This window comes from Dendropsophus ebraccatus, chromosome 2 (assembly GCF_027789765.1).
Source record: "Dendropsophus ebraccatus isolate aDenEbr1 chromosome 2, aDenEbr1.pat, whole genome shotgun sequence".
NCBI classification, from domain to species: Eukaryota; Metazoa; Chordata; class Amphibia; order Anura; family Hylidae; genus Dendropsophus; species Dendropsophus ebraccatus.
In genome coordinates, this window is record NC_091455.1 from 15,918,772 (window position 1) to 15,932,563 (window position 13,792).

General features: G+C 43.8%; 1 protein-coding gene across 4 annotated transcripts in view; it reads right to left on the reverse strand.

Annotated features, from left to right (window-relative positions):
• Positions 1 to 13,792, reverse strand: part of PHF20L1 (PHD finger protein 20 like 1) — a 68,621-nt gene that overhangs the window by 4,347 nt on the left and 50,482 nt on the right. The window contains exons 12-19 of one of the 4 annotated variants that reach the window (XM_069957084.1): positions 10,284 to 10,496; positions 8,873 to 8,926; positions 7,185 to 7,286; positions 6,320 to 6,484; positions 5,658 to 5,842; positions 4,083 to 4,182; positions 3,042 to 3,237; positions 93 to 399 (exon numbers count right to left, since the gene is read on the reverse strand). In XM_069957084.1, the coding sequence (XP_069813185.1) occupies positions 93 to 399; positions 3,042 to 3,237; positions 4,083 to 4,182; positions 5,658 to 5,842; positions 6,320 to 6,484; positions 7,185 to 7,286; positions 8,873 to 8,926; positions 10,284 to 10,496 (1,322 nt within the window). Of the gene's footprint in view, positions 1 to 92; positions 400 to 3,041; positions 3,238 to 4,082; positions 4,183 to 5,657; positions 5,843 to 6,319; positions 6,485 to 7,184; positions 7,290 to 8,872; positions 8,927 to 10,283; positions 10,497 to 13,792 lie in introns of all 4 variants that reach the window. The other 3 variants (XM_069957083.1, XM_069957082.1, XM_069957085.1) reach the window with 3 other exon arrangements.

The window sequence follows — 13,792 nt, forward strand, 5'->3', positions numbered from 1 at the left end:
ATCCGTCAGCTGTCATGTGCCATGAGTGTCAGATACGGGGGCTATTGCATATGGTTCTCTATTACATAACACAAGTCTCTCCCATCTCTCACCTGGTCAGTCCTCCTTTCTAGATTGATATGATCGGATAATCTTCTTTTTGCCTCTGTGAGTGAGTTACTCTTGTGACTGTCCAGCATTACGCTGTTACTGTCCTCCAGCTTTCCGATGTCGTTCGGCGTCTTATTTTCGCCGCCGGAGCCTTGGGGCTTTTGGTAGCTGTGCTCACTCACTATATACGTCTCTTCAGTCTTGTCCAGCCTGTTTGTTGGGCCTTTATGGTTTTGTCCACAGATGCCTTTTCCTTGAGTTGACTCCCGAGGTCGGGACCACAGCCGGAGGTCAGGATGGTCTTTGTTCCTGCAAATACCAGGTGAGAAGAGGAATAAAACATGGTCACACAGGGAGAATTACAGAAACTACAGGTCTGGCTTTGCTATAAAAATAAATTCAGAAACACCTAGTATAACACAAAGTCAACTGGATGCCGCCTTATTGGGCATGTAGACTTAGGGAGAGATATCTGTCACACAGGACCTGCATGTCATACTTTACTTCCCCACTAGATGTCACTATGAGGAAAATGAGCAGCTTGTAGCCACTTCCCCCACAGCTATTATGATGTCCCTGTGCCCATAGGTCACTCCCAGAAGACCAGAAGCTCACGCCCAATTCTGCTAAGCCCCACCCACTGGTTTACTAAGTGCCGTGAACAGCCAGAAAGTGAAAAGTTGCAATTTTGGTGCAAAATAGCCATTCCTTGCAATTTTTAACTATATGTGATAAGTAAGTAGCAAGACAGTAAAAAGAACACAAATCATTAAAAAGAGTTGTACACCAGCTAAACTTTTTTTTTCTTTTAAATCAATTGGTGTCAAAGTTATATAGATTTGTAATTTACTTCTATTTAAAAATCTCCAGTCTTCCAGTACTTACCAGTTGCTGTATGTCCTGCAAGTGCTGTATGTCCTGGAAGTGGTGTATTCTTTACAATCTGACACAGTGCTCTCTGCTGCCACTGCTGTCCATGTCAGGAACTGTCCAGAGCAGTAGCAAATCCCCATAGAAAACCTCTCCTGCTCTGGACAGTTCCTGACATGGACAGAGGTGGCAGCAGAGAGCACTGTGTCATACTGGAGAGAGTACACCACTTCCTGCAGGATATACAGCAGCTGATCAGTACTGGAAGACTGTAGATGTTTTAATAGAAGTAAATTACAAATCTATATAACTATCTTCTAAAAAACTTCTATATAACTTTTGAAAAAAAATAATTTGCCAGAGTACCCCTTTAACCCTTAGAGGACCAGGCTAATTTCAATTTTTGCATTTTCGGTTTTTCCTCCTTGTGCTTAAAAGGCCATAACACTTGCATTTTTCCGCCTAGAAACCCACATGAGCCCTTATTTTTTGCGTTACTAATTGTACTTTGCAATGACAGGCTGAATTTTAGCATAAAGTACACTGCGAAACCAGGAAAAAATTCAATGTGTGGTGAAATTGAAAAAAAAAACGCATTTCTTTTATTTGGGGGTTTTTAGTTTTTACGCTGTTCGCCCTGGGGTAAAACTGACTTGTTATATATGTTCCTCAAGTCGTTACGATTACAACGATATGTATTATATATAACTTATATTGTATGTAATGGCCTGTAAAAAATTCAAACCATTGTTAATATGTTCCTTAAAATCGCTGTATTCCCAGGCTTATAGCGCTTTATCCTTTGGTCTATGGGGCTGCTTCAGGTGTCATTTTTTGCGCCATGATGTGTTCTTTCTATCGGTACCTTGATTGCGCATATGCAACTTTTTGATCGCTTTTTATTACAATTTTTCTGGATTTGATGCGACCAAAAATGCGCAGTTTTGCACTTTGGGATTTTTTGGCGCTTACGCTGTTTACTGTGCGAGATCAGGAATGTGATTAATTAATAGTTCGGGCGATTACGCATGCGGCGATACCAAACATGTTTATTTATTTATAACATGGGAAAAGGGGGGTGATTCCAACTTTTATTAGGAGAGGGGGCTTTTTATTGATAATAATTAGAGATGAGCCTGGAGCATGCTCGAGTCGATCCGAACCCGAATGTTCGGCATTTGATTAGCGGTGGCTGCTGAAGTTGGATAAAGCCCTAAGGCTATGTGGAAAACATGGATATAGTCATTGGCTGTATCCATGTTTTCCAGACAACCTCAGAGCTTTATTCAACTTCAGCAGCCCCAGCTAATCAAATGCCGATCGTTCGGATGGACTCGAACCCGGTTCGCTCATCTCTAATAACACTTTTTTTTTCTTTTACACTTATACTAGAAGCCCCTCTGGGGTTAGGGTTACTCCCCCTGGGTTAGGGTTATTCCCCCCTGGGGTTAGGGTTATTCCCCCCTGGGGTTAGGGTTATTCCCCCCTGGGGTTGGGGTTATTCCCCCCTGGGGGACTTCTAGTATAAGCACACTATTCTCTCATTGAGACCTATGCTAAATAGTAATACAGCATAGTTCGTTGAGATAGGCACATTGATTGCTTCCGGCTGCTGCAGCCGGAAGCAATCGAGGGCCGAGCCGGGATCAGCACCATTACGGCGCAGACCCTGGACGCAGTAAGAAGTGTGGATCGCCGTTGTCCTAGAGGAGCGATCCGCCCCACTAGACACCAGGGATGGCTGCATTCAAGTAATGGGATGCAGCTGTCAACTTTGACAGCTGCATCCGATTACTTTATTAGCGGGCACGGCGATCGGACCGTGCCCGCAAATAGCCGCGGTCCCGGGCTACGAGCGGCACCCGGGACCGCATCGGTTCAGAGGCCCCGCTCTGAACACATGGAGGCGGCCCTGGATGTACAGGTACGTCCAGGGTCGCCTAAGGGTTAAAGGTCTGCTCCGGAGAATAGAAAGCATTTTTTTTTTTTTTTTTAATTTCTTTATTAAAAGTTAAATACCTTTATTAAGAAAAATGTTAAAATTGCTGGAATCTCTCTTTTGTTTAAACATCATTACTTACTTCAAAATCCCAAATTTTAGTTGTAGTCCGTGAAGTATCTCAGTGACGCCGTAGACATCACCCAGGAGGTGGTGCGTGGACACAATCTTCTTGGCGTTCAGGTAGGAGTAGTTCTCGTTTATAAATGAGAGGCCGCACATACGGCCATTATTAAACCAATCCCTGTCATACTTGTACTTGGCGCTCCACCGCTGACCTGAAAAATGAAGAGCAAGGAAATGGAATAAAAAGTATAACTCTCACCCATTGTTAGGACATCATTTAAAGGGTTTGTTTCACTGGTCAACCACTGGCTTAAAGGGGTTAAGTTTTTACCCATCCAAACAACAGGGAGTAACCAGCTGAACCGCAATGTGCACCCGCTAGGGTCTCTACTATCTGAAGATGAGTGGACAGCCACTGTTCACTGTCTATAGGACAGCGATTAGGAAATGTTAGTCAGTCCCATAGTCAGTGACCGGAGAGGAGGCCAAGCATGTGCGTTACCACTACATACACAATGACATCTGTACGTGTGATCAGTGGCGGTCCCAGCAGTTAGGCCCCCATAGCTCAGCTCCTGTGGATAGGGAATAACATTTTAATTTAATCCCTTAAATGAGCAGGGGATTGTAATATAAAAGATGATAACCCCTACACCTGGTCCAGAGCATGCACAGCATAAATCCTCCAAGAAGGCCCCTTTTACACTTTGTGTGACCACCGAGACTAGGAACTGGCAGCAGCATTGAATGCACGACATTCATTAAAGCTCCTGCAGGTGGCAGCACTGGGTTAGCAGAGGGAAGAGTATAACTTTCTATTATATCTATTGCCATTCTTATTTATTTACTCACAAAACACCTTTACATAGCAATTTCACTGAACGCGTCTTGTTTTGATGGCCTACAAGCAGAAAGCACACAGAATCTGCCTTGCCCCATTCGATGACTTGTCTTCCCTCAGCTCAGTAGAAATTCTGCTGAAGACTGTGACAATAAGAGGCCAGCTGGTGTCTAGGGGGGTACACTGCCCCACAGCCCCATTGGCCCCATTCCTCACCTGGTGGGTCGCTGCACACATAGCAGATATACTGCTCAGGTATATTATCTTCCAGAAGTCCCATGCAAATGCTGTGCTGCCAACATAGACATTCCTCGCACTGTGAAAAAGATGAAATAAAGGGACGTCATGTGATGTGCAATGTGAATGAATAAAAACCAGAGATGAGTGAACTTACAGTAAGTTCGGGTTTGTGTGAACCTGATCGCTCGGCGTTTGAATCTCACAGCCTGGAGAAGATAAATGCGGCCCTAGGGATTCAAACGACGGGCGTTCCGATTCACGAAAAAACTGATTTTTGTAAGTTTGCTCATCTTTAATAAAACCTTCTACTGTATCATAATGATTCTAATATCCGAACATAATACCCCTCCAATTCAGGTACAACCAGAAGAGGTACGTGTACTATGTGTCATGTCTACTATGGGCCATGCAGCTGTGTAAACAGGGCTAGGCCGGGACCAATTGTAATAGTGTAGTGTAATAGTGTAGTAAAAAGTTATAGAAAGTTCTATCATACACGGCTTAAAGGGATTTCAGTTTAATGCAGCTGATCTGCAATACTAAAAACAGTCTACTGACAAGTGTCACGCTCTTTTGAGGAGAGAGAACACACTTTTTCTAATGCTGGACAAGCCGTTTAAAGAGGTACTCCGGCGAAAATCTTTTTCTTTCAAATCAACTGGTTTCAGAAAGTTAAATAGATTCGTAATTTACTTGCATTTAAAAATCTTAAGTCTTCCAGTACTTATCAGTGGTGTATTCTTTCCAGTCTGACACAGTGCTCTCTGCTGCCACCTCTGTCCATGTCAGGAACTGTCCAGAGCAGCAGCAAATCCCCATAGAAGATTTTCTCTTTTGTAATTTGTTCTTAAAAAACCTAATAAAAACATTGAACCAGAAAACCTTTCCTGCTCTGGACAGTTCCTGACATGGACAGAGGTGGCAGCAGAGAGCACTGTGTCAGGCTGGAGAGAATACACCACTTCCTGCAGGACATACAGTAGCTGATAAGTATGGGAAGACTTGAGATTTTTAAATTGAAATAAATTACAAATCTGTATGACTTTCTGAAACCAGTTTATTTAAAAGAAAAAGATTTCCACCGGAGTACCCCTTTAACCGTTACTTTTAAGTACATTAAGATTAGAGATGAGCGAACCCGGAGCATGCTCCAGTCCATCCGAACCCGAACTTTCGGCATTTGATTAGCGGTGGCTGCTGAAGTTGGATAAAGCCCTAAGGCTATGTGGAAATCATGGATATAGTCATTGGCTGTATCCATGTTTTCCAGACAACCTTAGAGCTTTATCCAACTTCAGCAGCCACCGCTAATCAAATGCAGATCGTTCGGGTTCGGATGGACTCGAACCCAAACCCGGTTCGCTCATCTCTAATTAAGATATCTTCATAGTTTAGGTCATGGGTGCCAAACATGTGGGCTGCCAGCTGTTGCAAAACTCAATTTCCATTATGCGAAAGCTTTGACTGTTCAGGCATTATGGGAATTGTAGTCTTGCGACAGCTGAAGGGCCACAGTATGACCCCTGTACTTGGATATAAGATTTCCCTCACCTGGATCATGAAGCCGTTCTCCTCGTCCATCTGGCACACACATCTCACGATCTCGCTGATGCCTTCTTCCTCATCCTGAGACTCCTCAAAGTTTGTAGAGTCAAATTCCTGGATGTACTCATCTCCGCTAAGGATCAGACTCTCGGTGGAGGAGTCGTCCAGGAACTCCATATCAGAAAGATCTGCTCAAAAGACAAAACATGACGTCCCTTCATTCATCTCACTGGAGGACATAAGACTTATATTACAGGAAGACCTCATGGTAAATGACGGGGGGCACTGACAATTAGATTTCGGACCCTATAAAAAAAATTCAAAAATGGTATATGCTGGAATATGGTAGATATGTTGAGAAGGTTCCATGTAGCTATGGTAACAGACTATTGACTAAGGTGACAGTTGCCAAGGTTACAGGTGTTACTGCTGAACAGTCTATCAAATGTCCAAGACATCTAAGTCGAAGGCTACACAATAACATCCACCGCCTACGACGTAACTCATTAATATCCACAGGTATGCCTCTTTACAGCATTATGCTTTACGGCACTCTGCATTGATGCCACCCAGGTAGATATATAGATATGAGAGAGACAGAATGAGATAAATAGATAGATAGATAGATAGATAGATAGATAGATAGATAGATCTGCTTTTGTACTTACTTTCTCCAGTAAGATCCACAGACAGGATAGCACATGGGAACTGGAAGGTGGTGTTCTTTACAGTCAATGTATTGTTTGGACCCACCACACTGGAGGATGAGCGTATAACGGGAGAGGAGCTTCTATCCAAGAAGTCCAGGGAACTTTCTTCAAGGTCTGAATGTTCTGTAAAAAGAAGGAGACATTGAATCATATTATAAACATGCTAGGTATATATTATATCAGGGATGGGGAACCTGCAGCTGCAGAACTACAATTCCCATCATGCCTGGAGAGCCAAAGCTTTGTGGGAAGAGACACAGGGTGGGGGACGGAGCGTGCAGCAGGTGCAGGCATCTCCCAGCTTGTTCTACTGATTGGGCACGGGCTCAACACTCAGACCCGGATTGATGACATTTTTTTATGATGGGTGCTTTGGGGCACTGGGGGCAGGACTACCGCCCCAGAGCACCGATCCGGCCTGGTTTGATGATATTAATTTGGAGGGACAGGTTGGCTGAAGGCAGATTGGAAGTCCCAACCAGAGAGCTCCAAATCTCCCGATCAGCCTGAGGATATCACCACTAAATATAAGGATATGGCGCGGAGGATGAAGGTAAGAGACATAACTTTATCCTCAGCACCCCGTGCACAGAAGGGACAAATTTTGTCTAACCTGATGATAGGTTTTACACATATAGGGGGAGATTTGTCAAACTGGTGTAACGTGAAACTGGATCAGTCGCCCCTAGCAACCAATCAGATTCCACTTTTCATTTTCCAGAGTCTGTGAGGAATTAAAGGTGAAATCTGATTGGTTGTTAGGGGCAACTGAGCCAGTTTCACTTTACACCATGTTTGATAAATCTCCCCCCATAATGCCTACTTTTCTTCTTCTTCTTTTTCTTCTTCTTCTGTTTGGACTTGGAGTGATCCTTCTCCTTCTCCTTCTTCTCTTTCTTCTCCTTGTCTTTTTCTTTCTTCTTACCTGCTAGGAAAACAGAGGTCACATTAAAGGGGTCTTTTGGTGGAATAAAGTGATGACATATATAGCTGTTAGGCCTTTGTGATGGGGAGGTGCCCTTTAAATGAGGGTGTGATGTAGCGCTCCTCCTCTCCAGGCCGGGTGCTCTCACATACATTCAGGTAAGAACATTTTCTGTGATCACTCTGTGGAGACCCTGTAACTACCCCTATTTATTCTTTACCAGGCCTCAGATCCTACAACTACAGCCCCAGCTTATCATCTCTATGCGGACTGACACGTCTAGCTTGACACTAATTTAAACAAGTGGTGATATGAAATGTTCATAACTTATCATACTCCTTTCCTCCTCCTCCTCCTCCTGAATTCTCTTCTGTTCACTCAATTGGTAAACTCCAAACTCCAGTCAGATTTTCAGCTTCACTGAGACACTTCAAGTACATCTGCTGTCCATAGAAGTCTATGGAGAAAGGAGGGGGAGGAGGAGGGAGCAGCTACAGAGAGAAAGTGACACAGAGACGCAGCTGCTGCTTCTTGTAAGTGTACTGCTGTCCTAAGCAAGGCTGCTGGAAACCCAACACTTACCAGAAGCAGCAGCAGTCCTTCTGCGCCTGTGTGTCTGCAGCTGCTGATCGTCCTCCTCCACCCTTTCCTCCCCATAGACTTATATAGGCAGCAGCTGTAACCCTACCCTTTTCTGTCTCTCTGCAGCTCCTCCTCCTCCCCTCTCTATAGACTTCTATAGGCAGCAGCAGCTGTAACTCTACCTTTTGCTGTCTCTCTCTATGCAGCAGCTCCTCCTCCCCTCTCCATAGACTTATATAGGTAGCAGCTGTAACCCTACCCTTTGCGGTCTTTCTCTCTCTCTATGCAGCAGCTCCTTTTTCCCTCTCAATAGATTTCTATAGGAAGCAGCGGCTGTAACCCTACTCTTTGCTGTCTCTCATTATGCATCAGCTCCTCCTTCCCTCTCCATAGACTTCTACAGGCAGCAGCAGCAGCTGTAATCCTATCCTTTGCTTTCTTTCTCTCTATACAGCTGCTCCTCCTCCCCCCTTCCCTCCCCATAGACTTATATAGGCAACAGCTGTAACCCTACCCTTTGCTGTGTCTCTCACTCTATGCAGCCGCTCATCCTTCCCTCTCCATAGACTTCTATAGGCAGCAGCAGCTGTAACCTTACCCTTTGCTGTCTCTCTCTATGTAGCTGCTCCTCCTCCCCCCTTCCCTCCTCATAGACTTATATAGGTAGCAGCTGTAACCCTACCCTTTGCTGTGTCTCTCACTCTATGCAGCCGCTCATCCTACCCTCTCCATAGACTTCTATAGGCAGCAGCAGCTGTAACTCTACCCGTTGCTGTCTTCTCTCTATGCAGCTGCTCCTCCTCCCCCCTTCCCTCCCCATAGAATTCTATAGTCAGCAGCTGTAACCCTATCATTCCCTGCAGATAGTCTCTCTAAAGATGGAGGCGTTCCAACATCTTTGGTTCCTGCCGCTGCTCATCCACAATGGTGCACCTCTACACTTAAAGGGCCAGTGTTTTATTAGCCAAAAATAAAAAATAAAAATAATATAATAAAAATAATACCAGCAGAAGATGTTTTGTCTTCAGTCTTTACTTTCTTCTCCAGTTTTACAGCTCCTGTTAGACGAATTAAGACCAAAATAAATAAGTGATATCATGGCGGCCATTACTTATATGGAATACTCTCTTAGCTCCTTAAAGTGAATGTATCATCTACCTTTTTTTTTTGTACTGATTAGCACCAGATACTGAAACATATTCTTTTTTTAATCTGTATAATCTCTATTTTCTGATTGTAATTTTTTTTTATATTAGTGAATTATTATGGGGACAGCCATCTTGCCTTAGCTGTTTTTCTCAGCATTTATAGATATGCTTTACAGCAGGGGAGCACAACCTGCGGCCCTCCAGCTATTGCCAAACTACAATTCCCATCATGGTCTGAATGCCTTTTGGCTTTGAAGATGAGATTCCTTAAATCTTTGTCACCTCCACATTTTGGCAGCCATAACTTCCCACTAGGGAACTTGCCCATGTGATGCATTGCTTGCATTAATAATACATTGTTATACCTCTGTATTGCAATACCTGTCAGATTCCTGGCAGCCCATACACCCAGTGACTGCCTGACGGGAGCGGCGATGGGCTAATAGTATTGATCATGGCACCTGAGGGATTTAACGGTCATCTTTAGTTCTGGCCATTGCAGCGGAGTGTCGCCTGTATGTTATGGCTGATACCCACTCCATATGGCACAGGTACGACAAGTTTCACCAATAGACAGACCATTGCATCAAGAACACAATAAGAATATAAAAGTTTATTCAACATCAATCACAATTTTCACATTTTTTAACTTTTTTTTATCCCCTTATCTTTGGGTATTTTACATTTCTTTTTTAAAGGGGAATTCTACTCAAACAAAACTTTTGATATGTTGCTGTCCATGGGGAAACTAACAATTCCTTCCATACTTTTTATTATCTATTCAGTCTTCTTCCCCCAGTCCTGAGCTGCTGCTTTCTGCTAAAGACACAAAAATCTGTGTGAGCTTTTCTCTCTGCCCCCCCTCCTCCCCCCTCCCTTCTGAGAAGGCTGATGTAAACAAGTCTCTGTCAGGCTGTATCTGCAACATTGTAGCTTCTTTGTAATACTGGGAGGGTTATTCTGAGGTCAAGTTGCTGATTAATTCACTGTGATTAATCTTCACAGCATTACAAAGAAGCTACACTGTTGGAAATAGGAACTTGTTTACATCAGCTGTCTCAAAAGGGAGGGGGACAGAGAGAACCGCTCACACACAGAATTTTGTGTCTTCAGCAGAAAGCAGCAGTTCAGAACTAGGGGAAGGAGACTGAATAGTTAATAAGTGTGGAAAGAACTGTTAGTCTCGCCATGGGCAGCAACATATGAAACATTTTGTTTTAGAGAAAATACTCCACAAACCCCCCCCCCAAAAAACAGTAGTACTTACCAATTTCAGGCTTGTCTTTGTCATTCACTTTCTTTATTATCTTTTCCTGCAAACTATCGGAGAGCTTGTTCTCTGCTGCGGGAAAGGATGTCGTCTCCGTCATGTCTGCGCTCGGGACAGCGGAGGATTTCTTCTTCTTGCTTCCTTTGGGCGGCTTCAGATTATTGGGTAAAGTCACCGTGGTGTGTAAAGAGAGTGGCTGTGACTCCAGGGCTGCGAATGAGAAAAAGAGCTCACGTATAATGGCGCTAACAAACAAATTAGAGTAGAAGATACACAAATTACAAGAAAATCGTATTTCATCGTGTTTCCCTTCCAAATGTTCTCACAAAAAAACACTTTTGACATGTTTTATTGGTGAGGATCTGAGCGATCAGACTGTGACCAATCTGGAGAACAAATAGAAAAAGATGAGCGCTACCTCAAAAGTTCTGATTGGTTGTGGTCTTGGTGCTCAAACCCCCACTGACCGCTAGAAGAAGGTGGGAGAAGCGCTCAGGTAAGCGCTTCTCTTGCCATATCAGAAATAAAACAACCTAACAAGGTGTGGAAAATAAAATACAGGGTTATCGAAGGGCATATGCTGATGTAAAGGAGCCTCGCCATTTATTACATAAGATTTTCTTTTTAGTAGAAAGTTGCCAATATGTGGCGTGGTTGATACGCAAATCATGCTATAAACATTTAAAAGGTTATACAAATTTAGAAAAACATGGCTGTTTTCTTCTAAATATAGTGCCACCCCTGTCCTCAGGTTGTATGCGGTATTACTATTTCCCTTCAATGGAAGCTGCAGTACCACACCCAAGCTGAGGACGAGAGTGGTGTCTTTTGTAGAAGAAAGCAGCCATGTTTGTCTAATCCATGGACAGCCCCTTTAAAACGTCCCCTTTGGTTTTCAACAACGCGTTCCGTTTTCCACCAGTGAGCTTAAAATCGCTACAAAATGCCGACAAATGCTGTCCTGTCAATCATCAGCACAGGGAGTGACATCAGGAGAACGGCCGAACAGGATGATGTAAGGAATACACCAATCTGTTCAGCATTTATATCATTAGGTTATGCTGCCCTCATTTAAGGCGGCATAAAACTAGTGACAGATTCCCTTTAATTTATTTCCAATGGTAACATGCTGACAATCAAAAAGGGGGGGAGGGGTTCTTCTGCAGGCAGCAGTCCTCTAGTATGAAATGGATGATACACGGCATCTGTTGTACAAAGTGAACTGCATGGAAATGCAAAGTCACCGTCCCCTTTAAATGTCACCATTAACTATTAACCTTCCAGGAGCAGTAAAAGGCATTAATCCTCTATATCCTGCCCAGTCCTCTCTCTGAGCAGGAATCTACATGCACATATAATACCAGATGCTGAATGACCATTACAGACACAGCACCTCATACAGTTATGTGCCCGGCTCCGGGGGTCGTCCATTATACCCAGCAGGCCGCGTCCTAATCTGCAGCTCTTACAGCTGTAGGCATCACGCCTCATACACAGGCACTGCACATATTAAGTTTTCCGCCTTTATCCTTCAATAACCCAGCAACAGCGGCTGCAGTCATACAACCCCCCACTCCCACCCCCCAGTAGTGCTGGATTTATATTGATTGTATTAACCCAATGAGGCAAAAAAAAAAAAAAATAAAATTATATAATATATATATATATATATATATATATATATTATATATATTATATATATATATATATATATATATATATATATATATATATATATATATATAAAAATAACAGGATGAGCCTCACACGTGGTGCCAGGGGGGCAGCGGGCAGTGACTGAATCCAGCTCCGTGTGCACAGTTACATTGCATGCTGGGGCCACTGACAAACACAGCTCTGCTTCACTTATACAGAACAGCTGATATTCCTACCGTATCAATACGAATGACAGAAAAATAGAGGCAACAGAAAAGCATAGAAGAGAATTCTGCCCAAGACCATAGAGCTGAACACAGTATTAATGTACATGGCCAAGCCCCATTTCATTCAACTAGACCCCGGATTGTTGTACCGAGCAGGGGGGACCCTAACCAGTCACTCCTCTTTAACACCTGTTTAGATGGTACAGATAGACAGGCTTCTATTGTGCAAACACGAGATGTGTGTCCTCCCCTCCCCCCCCTTCATATATCAGACACAGTGATGGTTAGTAAGCATTTCAGAATAACAACAAAACAGAACAACCAATGAGTACGAAAAAGAAAAGAAAAAAAGACTTTCACTTCCCCTGTAAAACTGCATTAAAACTATATTATAGCAAAAAATAGCAAATAGACAAATAAATCGACATTTTAACTGAAGGAAGAGCGCCACTTTTATCCATAGGCTGTGTACGGTATTGCAGCAGTTAACGAACGGAGCTGGGATATGGACAGGACAGGCGCTGCGTCTGGTGTGGCCTCTTTATATGAGTGCACCATCATCATTGCTCGCTGTACCACACATTCAGGCATGCTTTTTTTTCCTGGACCCTGTTGCAAAACTACAATTCCCATCATGTCTGGACAGCTAGGGTCCAAGCATGATGGGAATTGTAGTTTTCCAACAGCTGAAAGGCTGCAGGTATGACGCCTGTGGACCACCCCTCAGTTTTCAACAGAGCACCCTGATCTATACCACACTGAGAGCAGTGATGACCAACTAGTGTGGACCGGATATAACTTCAGTAAAGTAAGGAATGAACCATATCCACATGGATGACAACTTCTTTAAATCTGCAATCTGGATCCCAAAATGCAATTCCAGAACACAGAGAGAGAGGGGCTATTGGGCGGGTTACAGGGTAGGTAAAAATGGTTGAGAAAAGAGCAGAGCCGAAGCTGCGCAGTGACAACGGTGCCAATGGAAGGAAATTTATGAAAACTGGAGACCAGGAAATACGGTGCCGCAACCAATGTGGGTATAAGTCTCCAAAACACATGTGAAAGGGCTGGAATCTGAGACCCCCCGGAGCGCTCCTCTCACCCACAGAAGATGCTGAGAAATTCTCAATTAAAGCCTCTAAGAGCTAAAGGAATCATTAGATGAAAGGAACCCCAGCTCTATACTACACGGTAACGGCCATCACATCCACTGTCAGATTATTATAGGTGACAGGGATCAATCTCCTCTGCAGGATGCAATACTCATTCCCCAGTCTGCAGTGTGGGGAGTCACGTGACACTAGAAGAACTATAACTCCCACAATCCTCCAGGATTCTTCATCCTGCTATCGCACTAGGCCCCGGCCATCCTTGTGTACACTCAATGAGCTTTTCTTTTTCCCTCCTGCACGTGTTACACATGAAATAATGGATGCCGCTATGTGACGGCTGGGGAAGGGGTTAACCCTTTGCTGCACTTTGCTTGCTGCAGAAATCACTCTGGCTTAGAAGGGGATTCTGTAGTGCGAGTGACAAAAACCATCCGTCCCCGCTGGTGATCAAAGGATATCTGACTGATTCGTGGAAAGAAGGGGTTAAACGGCCAGCTGTAATACAGGCATC